The following is a 12,701-nucleotide window of genomic DNA, read 5'->3' on the forward strand; positions in this document are numbered from 1 at the left end:
TGGTCAAATTACGTTTGAGAAAATGAAGCCCCAAGAGCTTTAATTATGCACTTCATTTACTAAATTTAATTTACGTACTCTTAATAAATATACATGGTGTAAAAAAAAGGACCTAGGTTTTATTTTAAAGGTGTAATTTAAAAAATTATTTCCTTAAATTTGTTTTTATTAAAAGAAAATTGCAAAATTTGCTTTTAATTATTATTATTATTATTATTATTTAAGTTTCTTCTTTTTTCCCCTTTATTTTTGTATAAAAGATTTGAGATTCAAACCATACATGAACATTTGAGGTTGTGGATGATTTTGAGCTACACACTTGTGATAGACCTTCTAATTTAAGAAGTAATCCCCAAAATTTTAGATTCAGAACACAATCAAATCAGATGCTTAAAATGAACTACTCATATTAACAGTGCCAAGTAATAGGAAAAAAATATGCTGCAATAAATGATAAATTAATGAATCAAATTTATGGAGATTTTCTCACTTATTTAATAGAGAAAACATTCATTCAATATTAACTGTGCACTTTTTTTTCACTGTATCAATTGCATAAAAATCTCCCAACATGTATTTCCTGCAAGTGATTTAATTATTTAAATGGCATCATAATTGCTTGTAAAAACAGCTAGCATAAGAAAACTTCATACTTTTAACTTCTGAATATTTTTTTTCATTTAAATCATTTAAAAAATGGTATTTTTAAGTCTAAAAAATAAAAAGTTGAGATCTGACTGAATTTATTGAACTTTTAAATTGTTTGAGACAGCTGATAGTAAAAAATGGCTTAGACTAAAATTAAGCGTACCTAAGGGTAAATCACTCATTTAAGAAAAACACAAATAAAATGAAAAATTAGGTTTCATTTTATTAATACAGTTATATACATGAGAAATGGAATATACATATATAACAATATGGGTTCTTCATGAAGTTACATCTAAGCTCGAAGTATTGGAAGCTGGCAAGACATGAACTTGCATGGCTCTGCTCCAACTATAAACCTGACCTGAGTCGAAAGGCTCTAATCGTGCAACATTATAATTGCCACTGTCTTTTGAGGGAGTTGAATCTAATAAGCAAACAAATACCAAATAAATATAGTTCTAAATAAATATATAGTTCTAAGTAAATATTTCTATTACATGCTGCTATAAAAAACTTCTTTCTAAAATAAAAATATTTAATATTGTCACTCATAAAACTAAATCTTCATAGTTCCTGAATAAAATTAAAATTTTTCACTTTTAAAAGTTCTTACATCTGTTTCAGCATTTCTTTTCTAAGTATAAAATGATGTAAAAAGAAAAATGTCAAAAAGTTAAAAAATATGCCCCGATTTAAGTAAAGTAGCAGTATACGTGAAGAAGCTTGCAATATGTATAGCAGCACAATTTTATTATTACAATTTAGACTTCATTTTGAATGCATACAAATAAAAAAAGTTCGAAATTTTGCAGTCAGTGTATATAATTTTTTTAAAAGAATATTAGAAACACTTGCAATGGACAAAATAACTTTTCAAAATTATTCACTTTATTACACAGAAAAGCAGTGCACTTTTATGATATGAAAGCTAAATAAAAGATATCATGCATTCTTTTAATTTGTAATAGCAAGCTCTTGCATTTCAGATTTTTGTTACAAGACAGGATTTTATAGATAACTGAAAACTAACATGCTCTCTAATTATATCAGCCATTTGAAGATCTAAATTGCTGTCTTAAAAAGACCTTATTTTCTTTTGTTTGAATACGGTAAAGTACACTGCACACACACACACACACACACACACACACACACACAAAAAAAAAAAAAAAAAAAAAAAAAAAAAAAGAACAGTTTTATATCTCCCATTCTACTGAGCCGATTGACGAAATTCAACTTGCGTTTTTCATGCCTCAAAAGCACGACTTAGGATATGTATTACATTTATAAATAGCAATATAGGTACTCTGACTCAAAATTGGTCCTTTTTCTGAAATAACATGACAATTTTTTCCCATATTACGATTCTACGACTCAAATTATGCCAAAGTGCCAAGTTTTGTAAAAATCGCAAGAGTAATTTTTTAAAAATTAGCTCTGAAAATTTTAGCTCCTCAGTATTAATTGAATTTTATATATATTTATTAATATCTCTTTTTTTATTAAATCTACTTGATTCATTCTTTCAGAATTCAAAATTTAGGCTTAATCCAAGTATAATTCACACATTTTTATGATTTATTTTTAAAATTCGTATTTTAAAATATTTTTTATAAATTTTTCGATAAAATATTTGTATTTGTCGAAAATTTTTAACATCAACTTAAAGTAGATGCATTTTTAGGCACACCTGCAAAAATTTAGTTTTTTATTCAAAATTTCCTAAGATATATATGAATTTCAATTTTGGCGCGTTTTGAAATTTGGTGTATTTATTATAAGCAGTAATAACAAAAATGTGGTTTATGCACTTTGTTAAAATTTTTTGAAAGTATGAACGATGACTTTTTTCTGTTTGTGCACAATGGAAAGAAAGGGGAAAGGAAAATAGGTTGCTACAAATTACGAAGTTCGCCAATAAATTATTCTTAGCGCAAACTAAAAAAAAAAAAATAAATAAGGCCACGATAAATTTTTGACTTTCTCCGTAAATTTCGCACAAAATTTTAGAAAATTTAACATTTAGGCATAATAATGGCTTAGATTTATTTACATATGAGAAGAACCATAAAAATACTCATGCAGCAAGCTTATATACCAAGACAGATATATATAATTGAATATATCATAATTGCACCTGGGCGATTTTGTGCCAAATATGGCAACCCTGCCTTCTCCTTGCCATTTTCTGGCAGCCCTGAACACACTTTGCAGGAAAGCTATCTTACCGCAGCTGGACATTTTGTAAAAATACTGTTAAGTATCATTTTTGTAAATTCACACAGATTATTAGTTAATGTTATTTATACTACAAAGCCTTCAGTATTTTAGAGCCTCTTATATATTATTTTGCATGCATATATTGAAATCTAACTGATATGATCAAATTCTGCAAAAATAAAATCAACTCAATATACAAATACCTGTATATCATTTCCATCAATCACTTGAATAATTACATTTAAAAACAATCATTTTAATAAATTTTCAGTATATATAGGATTAAAATCTTTCGTAGCATTGATACAGTTGCATAAACTGCATCAATGCTATCAATGCTTCATAATTGATACAGTTTACACTTTGTACTGTCAAACAGCAAAACCAGATATGCATTTCACACAAATAAAGAGAAAGAGGAGGGGGGAGAATTAGTATAAACACCTTTCTGCTTGGTATACAAATGTGTATTGATATACAGAAGAATTTTATGCATTTTTTTCATACTGCCGCTGAATATGAGTTAAAATATAGAACTATAGGTGGAAATAATTTTGGTGCTGCTGGCACCAATATATTCTTCGCAACTTCTACATTTACTTTCTTATTTCAGTTAACATTCAAAATAAGTAAATAAAATTAACAATATTCTCGCTCAGCATTTATTTTATCCAATTAAAAGTGACTACTTATAGTAGAATCTAAATGTAATCTATACTTAATTGTACCAGATTTTTTTCTATGGTAACATGGTAGAAGATAATACAATAAGAGATCTAATCATCTTTAACTTTTAATAGTGTTTAAGATAATACTCATAATTACATAATTTTAACTGAAAATTTATACAGCCTTTATTTCACAATTTTTATGACACCACCATGTATGCATTTTTGAGAATTTTCCCTCCTTAAAGTACACAGTTTGAATTTACCTTTCACACAGCAAACAATATTGTCTAATAACAGCTCAAGTTTTTGCTGAAAAATAATTGTATCAGATATATTATATAAAAAAAACTGAAAGCTTTCAGATTTTACTATATTATGCCCAAAGCAGTGCTTTTTTTTTCATTTACACACATACACATGTTTCAAAAGCATTTTCGAGAGCATTTGGGATAACACCACTTTCGGCTAAAAATATTTAAAAATAGCATATCTTTAGAATTTCTGGCAAAGAGTGTCACGCACTGGAGATAAAAATGTTTTATTCTGCACAGTGTTGCCACTGCTCGGCTTGAAATTGTTGAGTTTTTTAATACCAAAAATTCATTAAAGTTTTACAAATTTTGAAACATATAATAAAACAAATTCGAAATTCAAAATTTGGGCTTCCAGGTGCCCATATTTTTGTGGTGGAGTATGTTATTCAAAATTTGATGCTCTAGGACTGTTGTTTTTCACAATGCAAGAAGTATTCCCACATTCATGCACTTTCTTCATTATTTAATTTCTATAATCATAATACAGGATATTAATATTTCGTGGCAACAATTTGAAAAGTTATTCAATGCAAAATGCTGTTTTGAGACCAATAGCCCTTCTTGGCTAAAAACAGGATATCACATGAAAATTACCTCTGGAAACAGATTTCCTTTGGTCAGCTGGAATGTATTTTGATAGTCGTACAGTAGGCAAAGGTAAAAAACCAGATATTAATGGCATGACATCTAACACAACACTGTGCTTCCCTGATTCATCGACATTGACAACACCTGAAAAACAAGTATGTAATAGAAATCGTCCTTTTTTATACATTTAGACAATTGAAAATTACATAACCTAAATAAGAATATAGAATTCCTGATTTACAATTAATTGAAAAAATTTAATAAAGGCTATTGAAAAGTAACATTTGCTAATCAATATTTTAAAAACATAAAAAATAAATATTAATTCAAGCATAAATTTTCTATTACCTTTCCTTTTTGCATATATTAATGACCATTTCAAAATTAAATTTCAGAAGTAATTTTAAACAACTTTCCATAAAGTGTCTTACTGTGCATTGATTTTAATACATGTTAACTATGAGTCCCATATATAATAACAGCCTAAAAAAGACTGACGTGGACACCACATGACTTCCTTGCACACCTATTAAATTATATGCATTTTCATTTAAACTTTATCATTTGAAAGTGAAATATGATCCTCCAGTTCTTTAATAAAGTGAGCATTACATAATTACTAAAATATTAGTTTTTATTAACATCAAATACTTATACATGACACCATACGAGCAAAGAGATCCATCCAGACATAGGCTGTTTAGCAGCCCATAATACAGTTTTCATGGTCTCTCATGCCAGAGGTGATCTCGGGAAGTCGAAACCCCCCCCCAAGGACAACCTTTCTTGAAATTTAATATGTAGCAACCACACAACCAGATCCCTGTTGAGCTTGAATAGACCACCATAGAAATGGTGGTTCTAGTCCTGTGAAGGCAGCTTATCTCCGCCATACGGTCTACTCCCAACATGACAAGTGATCAGCTCAGGGAAGAAAATACTCACACAATTATTAATTCATTCATAATGATTATTTCGAATGGTGACTGGGCAAAATCATTGATTAGGCATTGGAATTGAAGGTCATGTACACCGAACTTGAGTTCTTTTTATGACTAATTAGAAATTACAAAAATTATGCAGAGCACGTTTAAATATTAATTTGGGGAAAACAAAGCAGACTACAGATGTACAAGTTAAAAATGTTTTATGACGTTTTTAGACAATATATTGTTTTCAGACAATAAAAGTTAAATCAGGGTCATAAAATTTTATTATAAATTAGATCTTTGCCTTCTTCTTTGAGAATCACTGAAACGTGACTTAATAGCAATGATCAGGCAAATCTACAATTCCTAATTTAGAAGTCAAACAACAAAAATCAGCATTATATTTTCAAATTTTCACAGGACTAGTTTTGATGGTTTTACCAAACCACCATCCTCAGCTGCAAAAGCGCAAATGAACAAGAACTTTCTTATCTAATCATTAATTTTTAATTGGCTTGAGCCATTAGCATTCGACCCATCAATGGAACGCCCTCGCTGCAATGCTGTCTGACCCATTCAATCATCACTTTGTCATGATTGTCACTTTTAGCATAACGAACAATTTTTCTGTTATTCATTATGAAATGGGTGCCAGAATCAACAAAAAATTCAAAAAGTTCCTTTTTCTTTTTTCTTATGTCGTATACATTTGACTTTCCAATGCTATACTCCTCGCATAATTATGAGAATGATATGGCTATATCCATTTTTTGCAGCAACTCCAATTTTTATTTAATGGACATCCAAAACATGCATCCACTTTGTAGATCCTTTGCCAGCTCCAGAATAAGAAATTCCTTTCAGCATAATCAAAATATCAAGCTTTAATTTTTATAAAACTGTAATAATAATAAGCTAGATCAAATTAGAAGATTAAAGAACAGTGCAGTCTGCTATATTAACTGAAATGCCTTAGAATCAGTAAAGACAATTTTAACCTACCTTAATAGTGTCCGCTACACATTATTGGCTATGCATCATAAGATTGGCGACAAAAGACAATTTGTTCCGCTAAATTTTGTCTTGCTTCTATTGTGTACTGAATTAAGCCTGAATTGTATTAGTTTAGTTATTAATTACATCTACGTCGTCTATTTCTTACCATGCTTAAGACTAATCTAAATTCCTACATATACTTAAGGCTCTATATAGGGCCGGTGCTAGATACTGCCTGGTGCAGTTTCTGGGGGTCCTAAATTCTGCTACAAAGCACCTTTATAAGTTCTAAATTTTCGCCATCCCAAACTTTGGATCTCAATGCTTTCCCTAAATTATAAAAATTTCTCATTCCTTAATTTTGCTGCTCGGTGCTTCCCAAATACCAAAAATTTTGTCTTCCCTAACTTCTGCTGTCTGGTGCAGCCATATTCTGCAATGGCTTCTGGATTTATGTGAATAATATATCAGTTATTCTTAATTGAAATAGCATTAAATGTAATCCTTTAGCCTATGAGTTTCATTAACAAAATCTATTTTTATTATAAGAAAAGAAATTTTTATTAAATTTTTCCACGTCAACATTTCTTAGAGCATTTAACTTACATCTGTAATCATTTCCAAGCATAATATTAGCATAAAAGGTTCCCATACTCTTGTTATTCAATTACTAATATAAAAAAGTGTTTAGACATCACTGCATGAATCATAACTGAAGCTGTCATGTATTGCTAAACATGCGGTGATGAAAGCATAAGATAATAAATAATGATTTGTCAGGTGGGCGTTAGGGATATAAAATACTAGTAGGTGTAAAATCAACACTGTTCCTATGTAGAATGTTTTGGTTTGAGATGTATGCCAAGCAGATACTTACCTACAGAGCCAAATTATTAATCTCACAAATTTATGCTTACTTGATTGTTTCTTCAATAACGAGGTATTTTATTTAGTGCATAAGTGAAATTATGAATTGGAACTCTCCACATGTTTTATTATTGAAGGAAAAATCAAATGCGCTTGCATAAACCATACAAAAAAAAGTTTGTGGCTTTGAGGTCCGGATTTTAGATCATTCCGGATACTAGACGTCCGGATCTCGGACTTTATACTGTAAAACTATATTACATTTATTTTAGGTATGCAGACATACAGTTTGTTCTGGAAGAATATAATATAGCACCATAAATAATTAACTACATAAGAAAAGAGGATGCAAATCTTTCTAAACTTTTACATGATGCAGAATCTGCTGATAACAGCAAATAGTTCAAAAGAAAAATTTCAGGAAATTAATGTATTTTTGAACAGTAATTTAATGTAGGCACAAGAAGTGGCATATCATGTCTTATTGACATTATCAAAAAGTAGTAGACAAATGATTTATATTAACACATACACTTCCTTTACTTCATACAAGAAAGTAATAATAATATAAATAAATTAGAAAAATTGTAAAGTATCTTTTAAACTATACACCAAAATACACATAGCAATAAAAGATGAATTAATACAAAAGTTGTTAAAAATCTTTAAAAGAGATAAAATTTTACTTTATACATAATAAAAAAAATTCACCTATATATTATTGTTTAAATTTTGGAAACAACATACTTACCAGCAGTTCTTCCACAAACTGCCCACATTGCCTGATCAGCAACAACTTCATACATAAGAGAAGTGAAATCTGATTTATGTATTTGATTAATAGAGATATGCATGAAACACATTATTCCAGCACGGCAGAATTCAGAACCCTTAGGTGGTTCTACTCTTGCTCTAATAGCATATAATGTCTACAAAAATAAACAAATTAAGTGGAAAAACAAGCACACAATTTAGGTAAATACATTTTTGAATAAATTTATAATCTCACCTCATAACTATTCAATTTAAATTCAAAATGATATTGATATGGACCAAGAACTATGTCCTTTTTTAGTTCATAATCAGTTGAAAAATGAAAATGAAGGGGCAGTTGTTCGGGTTCTTCACTCATTATCTCCCACAAGTAACTAGCAGTCTGATCAGCATTCACAATCTAAAATGAAACATACTTACATGAATTCTATTATTAAACTAAAAAAGAAACATATATTTCATTCATGATAAAAATAATTATTAGTATGCCGATCACAATTAAAATAGTTTATAAAACGTGATTCTAGATCCCCCTTAATTTGAGTTACTAGCAATGCCCCCATTAGTAACTAACATTTGTCAAAACTTCAAACAGTAACTGATGTACTTAAACACACAAGATTATATACACATATAGAAAAAATATCAACTGTATCATTTTTCAGAAATGAAACAGAACTAAAAACTTTTGAATAGTATGAGGGAAACTGTAGATTGTTAGTACAGATGGGATTGATATTTATTATGTGTTCAAAGCAAATGAAAGATGACAGAAAATGATTACTATATTTCAGTAATTATTGGTTATATAAGCTATAAGATAAACTTACAAAAAATACTTTCCTTTCTTTTCTGAAGAAAAGGAATCAGCATTAGTTGCCAATAAAACAGCCCTCAATAATGCTTTATATAAAATTTACACCAACTGCTTTTCAGATTAGTTACAGACTGGTATAGCCTATGAAATGAAAACATATGCAATTCAAAGTTCAAAATCTGGATGTATAATATCTGGAATGATCCAATATCTGGACCATCTACTGAAAATAAATAAATAAAAAAAAAAAAAAAATCTGAAATGTTTCAGATTTTAAATTACGTCCAAAGGGGCGTTTTTTAACATTTTGTGTGTTACCTTTCTTTATTAAATATCATGTTCCTCGCACTTAAACCACAAGATCCAGTGCAACAGCAATATCGCAAAATAGTTTTAAAACGAGCATATCTTTAGAATTTCCGATACAGAGACTCACGCGCTGGAGATAAAAACGTTTATTCTGCACAACGTTGCCATTGCTCGCTTTGAAATCCTTGAGTTTGTTAATCAAAAATTCGTCAAAGTTTTAAAAAATAGGAAATCGATCATAAAACAAATTTCAAATTTCAAATTTGGTCTTCCACGTGCTCATATTCGTTGGAGGATTACGTTATTCAAAATTCGATGACTCTATGTACCGTTATTTTATGACAATGTGAGAAATATACATACATTTACGCAGATTTTCATTATTTAATTTCTTCAAATATAATGCAGGACTCTTAACATTTTATGGCAACAGTTTGAAAAGTGAACCGACATTTATCCGTCCGACGCAAAATGCCAAAACGAAACTAATAGTCCTTCGGGATTCAAATCCCTTTGGACTAATAAAATAAAATAATTCCCCCATCCCCTTACATAGTTTAAGAATGGAGAATATAATGCTCAACAAAAGGAAGTAGGGCATGCCATAAATTTGACTTTCCTCTAGACTAAGTGAGATTGCTACATGTCACTTTCAAACACTTTCTGGCTAGGGAGTGGCACCATGCCCAACAACAATACATTGATTGACACTGTATAATGATGTTGACCAGGATCACTCTCTTGACCCTTGAGTGGTTGCAAAGGGTTAACATTTTTCTACCTGAATTAAACAATAAGCTCCAATGTTGCAACATCTGCATGCCATAATAACTAAATTTAAATTAATATCTGGATCAAAAATCCAGAAATTTCCAAAATCCAGATTTGCCAATGTTACAATGATTCAAGATCTTGGACTTTTGATTGTATAATCCAATATACTGTGGGAATTATAGTTTTAAAATCTCTGTAATTTTTACTTAATTCTAGATTTCCTATCTGCTGTATTCTTTTTCTTCAATAGCATTTTCAAATCAGCTCTTGTTCTGAAGATCAAACTGGCAAATTCTTGCAGTTAAAAGTTTTATCTATTAACTAAAAGATTACTATAACTATTACTATAACTTGTTAACCAAAAGATAATTTTTAATAGCATATTATTACAGATGCCGAGTTATTCAGAATGTTAAATGTTATAAAAAAATAAAGACATCTATAATCCTTCTTTAGAATGATAAGAAGTTATACCAAAAGATTTAACACTTATTATAGATACAGTAATTTAATGAAATTATGATTACAGAACGAAATCTATTTTTTATGTAACAAATTATAATACATTCATTACCTCAACTCATATAATAAAGTTCTAAAAGAAATATTTGAACCATCGGTATATTTTATTTCCACTCTTATAAGATTATAATTAGCAAAAATACAGTGAAAGCTCATGAAGATAATATTTCCAAGTAATTTTACTCTTCTGTAGAGATGATTGTCCTTGAAAAGCAATGTTCTTCTTTTATCCATTGAAAAGTAATGGTCACTTTTACAGTGGACACCATAAGATGTTTCACTATATTTTAAAAACAAGAGATACTAACCAATTCCTGCACAGAATAAAGTGCTTTCAAAGGAACAGCTTTCATGTCTACTGGCTCTAATTTTGTATTCTTGAAACAAAATATTTTGGGACTCATTCCATGTATGACTATCTGTACATATTTCCTAAAATGTGAAAAATAAAAGAAAAATGCATTGAAGAGATCTACCTATAAATAACTAAACTTGTTTACTATCATATAATATAACTGGAAATAATTTTAAGTAAATATAATTATGTTGTACTGTTATTCACATTAAAAAAAATCAGCAATAATTGGGTGTCTAATTACTCTATCATTTGAACTAAAGATAAAGTAACACGCCAAACAAATATTAATTTAGAAGTCAAAAAACAAAAATCAGGGTTATATTTGAAAATTTTCACAGTGAAAATTTGAATGCTGATTTTTGTTGTTTGACTTTTAAATTAATATTTGAACTAAAGTTTTCGAAATATTTAATTATTATATTATGATCCCAGCATACTGAAGTTTTCTTATATCCCATAATCACAATTAGCTATAAATATTTTCATATGTTGTCAAAAAAAATATGTTCAGATTGGTTTATATATGTTGCAAAATGCCTACTTGGATTAATATTTCATATTATAAAAGCATATTACTTATTTTACTCTATCAAGTAAACTAATTATGTTATATAATTTACCATAATTTTTTACAAATTTGTAATTCTAAAGCAAAAGAGACATGTAATTAAATTTTCTAATTAAATAAATTCTAATATTTTCTAGATTATTATCTTGCTAAATATGCAGAAGTATTATTTTGACATTGAAAGTTGATGCTACCAAGTTTCTAAATCTAAACTGTCTTACTGCATTTCCCAATCTTGCTAAAAAATATTTTCAAGTATGGTATGAAATTATGGCATCAAAGATTTACATGAACATACAAAGTTTTGTCTCACCAAAAATTAAGCCATTGAGAATATACAGATAAATCAGCTCTAAATACTTATTATAATGTTTATTTCTACATTATACCTATAATTCAACATACATGATTCTGAGCTACTTGTTGCCTTGTTTTATTTTTTAACACTGATTTTAAATGGAACTATGGAAAACAGGAAAGATACAAGCTAAATAACATAAATGAACTCAAAATTTACATTCCCAATGATTAGCTATTGCTATATAAAGGCAGGAGCGAAAAAGATTGAAAGAAAAAAAGACAAAAAGAGGTGAGGGAAAAAAATACATTTTTACAGCTAAAAATAATGCAATAAAGAGTAAAAAAAAACCTGAAAAACTTACTACTGGAGTGCTAAATTATACTATTCAAGTTTAAAATTGCATTAGTAAGGTTTAGTTTGAACTAACAATGAGTTTAAAACAGCAATTGTTTTAAATCAATTAGTTTTTGAATCCTTCATTATAAGAAGCTAATTTGTATAAACAAGGTCATCTTTAAGGACAATTTTTTTTTATTATTCAACTGTCTGTAGTCAAAAATCACTATTTAAATTTCAGTAAGGCATATTTTCAATCTCAAATACTTTTTGTTCCATATACTACAAAAAATAGCTAAATAAGATACTTATTTGAGTAGTATCTTTATGAAACACAAAAGGATAGCTTAATTTTTAAAAAATAAATAAATAAATAGTTAACAAATAAAATTCAATACAATGAACTAGTTTAAAAAGGGCAAAAAAGATGTGTGCTTGCTAATTCAATCTTTTCAAATGTCTTTATATTTCAAGATATTTCATTATTTTCTCAAAACTTTTTTTATTAAAAACATAATTATTCAATCCCACATAGCACAAAAACATCCCTGGGATATCCCGAGGATGTTGCTCGTGGGATATGCGCACATCCTCAGGACATCCCGGAATATCCCGCAAACCTCCTAAACACCTCCTCCCGAGTGCTTAATGTCACATCCTCAGGACATCCTAACTAAGTCTCAGCGACAGCGTACAGGATGTTATT

At 28.9% G+C, this 12,701-nt stretch overlaps 1 protein-coding gene across 3 annotated transcripts in view; it reads right to left on the minus strand.

The window, feature by feature from the left end:
• Window positions 1-851: 851 nt before the first annotated feature.
• SIDL (SIDL trafficking protein particle complex subunit 10) overlaps window positions 852-12,701 on the minus strand; it is a 92,080-nt gene continuing 80,230 nt past the window's right edge. For 2 of the 3 annotated variants that reach the window (XM_035352753.2, XM_085823603.1), the window contains 5 exons: window positions 10,741-10,864; window positions 8,246-8,410; window positions 7,988-8,165; window positions 4,451-4,588; window positions 852-1,075 (listed from right to left, as the gene is read on the minus strand). In XM_035352753.2, coding sequence (XP_035208644.2) covers window positions 930-1,075; window positions 4,451-4,588; window positions 7,988-8,165; window positions 8,246-8,410; window positions 10,741-10,864 — 751 coding nt within the window. In that variant the 3' untranslated portion in view covers window positions 852-929. The remainder of the gene's footprint in view (window positions 1,076-4,450; window positions 4,589-7,987; window positions 8,166-8,245; window positions 8,411-10,740; window positions 10,865-12,701) is intronic. The other variant, XR_004757212.2, reaches the window with a different exon arrangement.

This window comes from Stegodyphus dumicola, chromosome 9, assembly GCF_044657685.1.
Source record: "Stegodyphus dumicola isolate Sdum_Otavi_A_Nest chromosome 9, ASM4465768v1".
Classification (NCBI taxonomy): Eukaryota; Metazoa; Arthropoda; class Arachnida; order Araneae; family Eresidae; genus Stegodyphus; species Stegodyphus dumicola.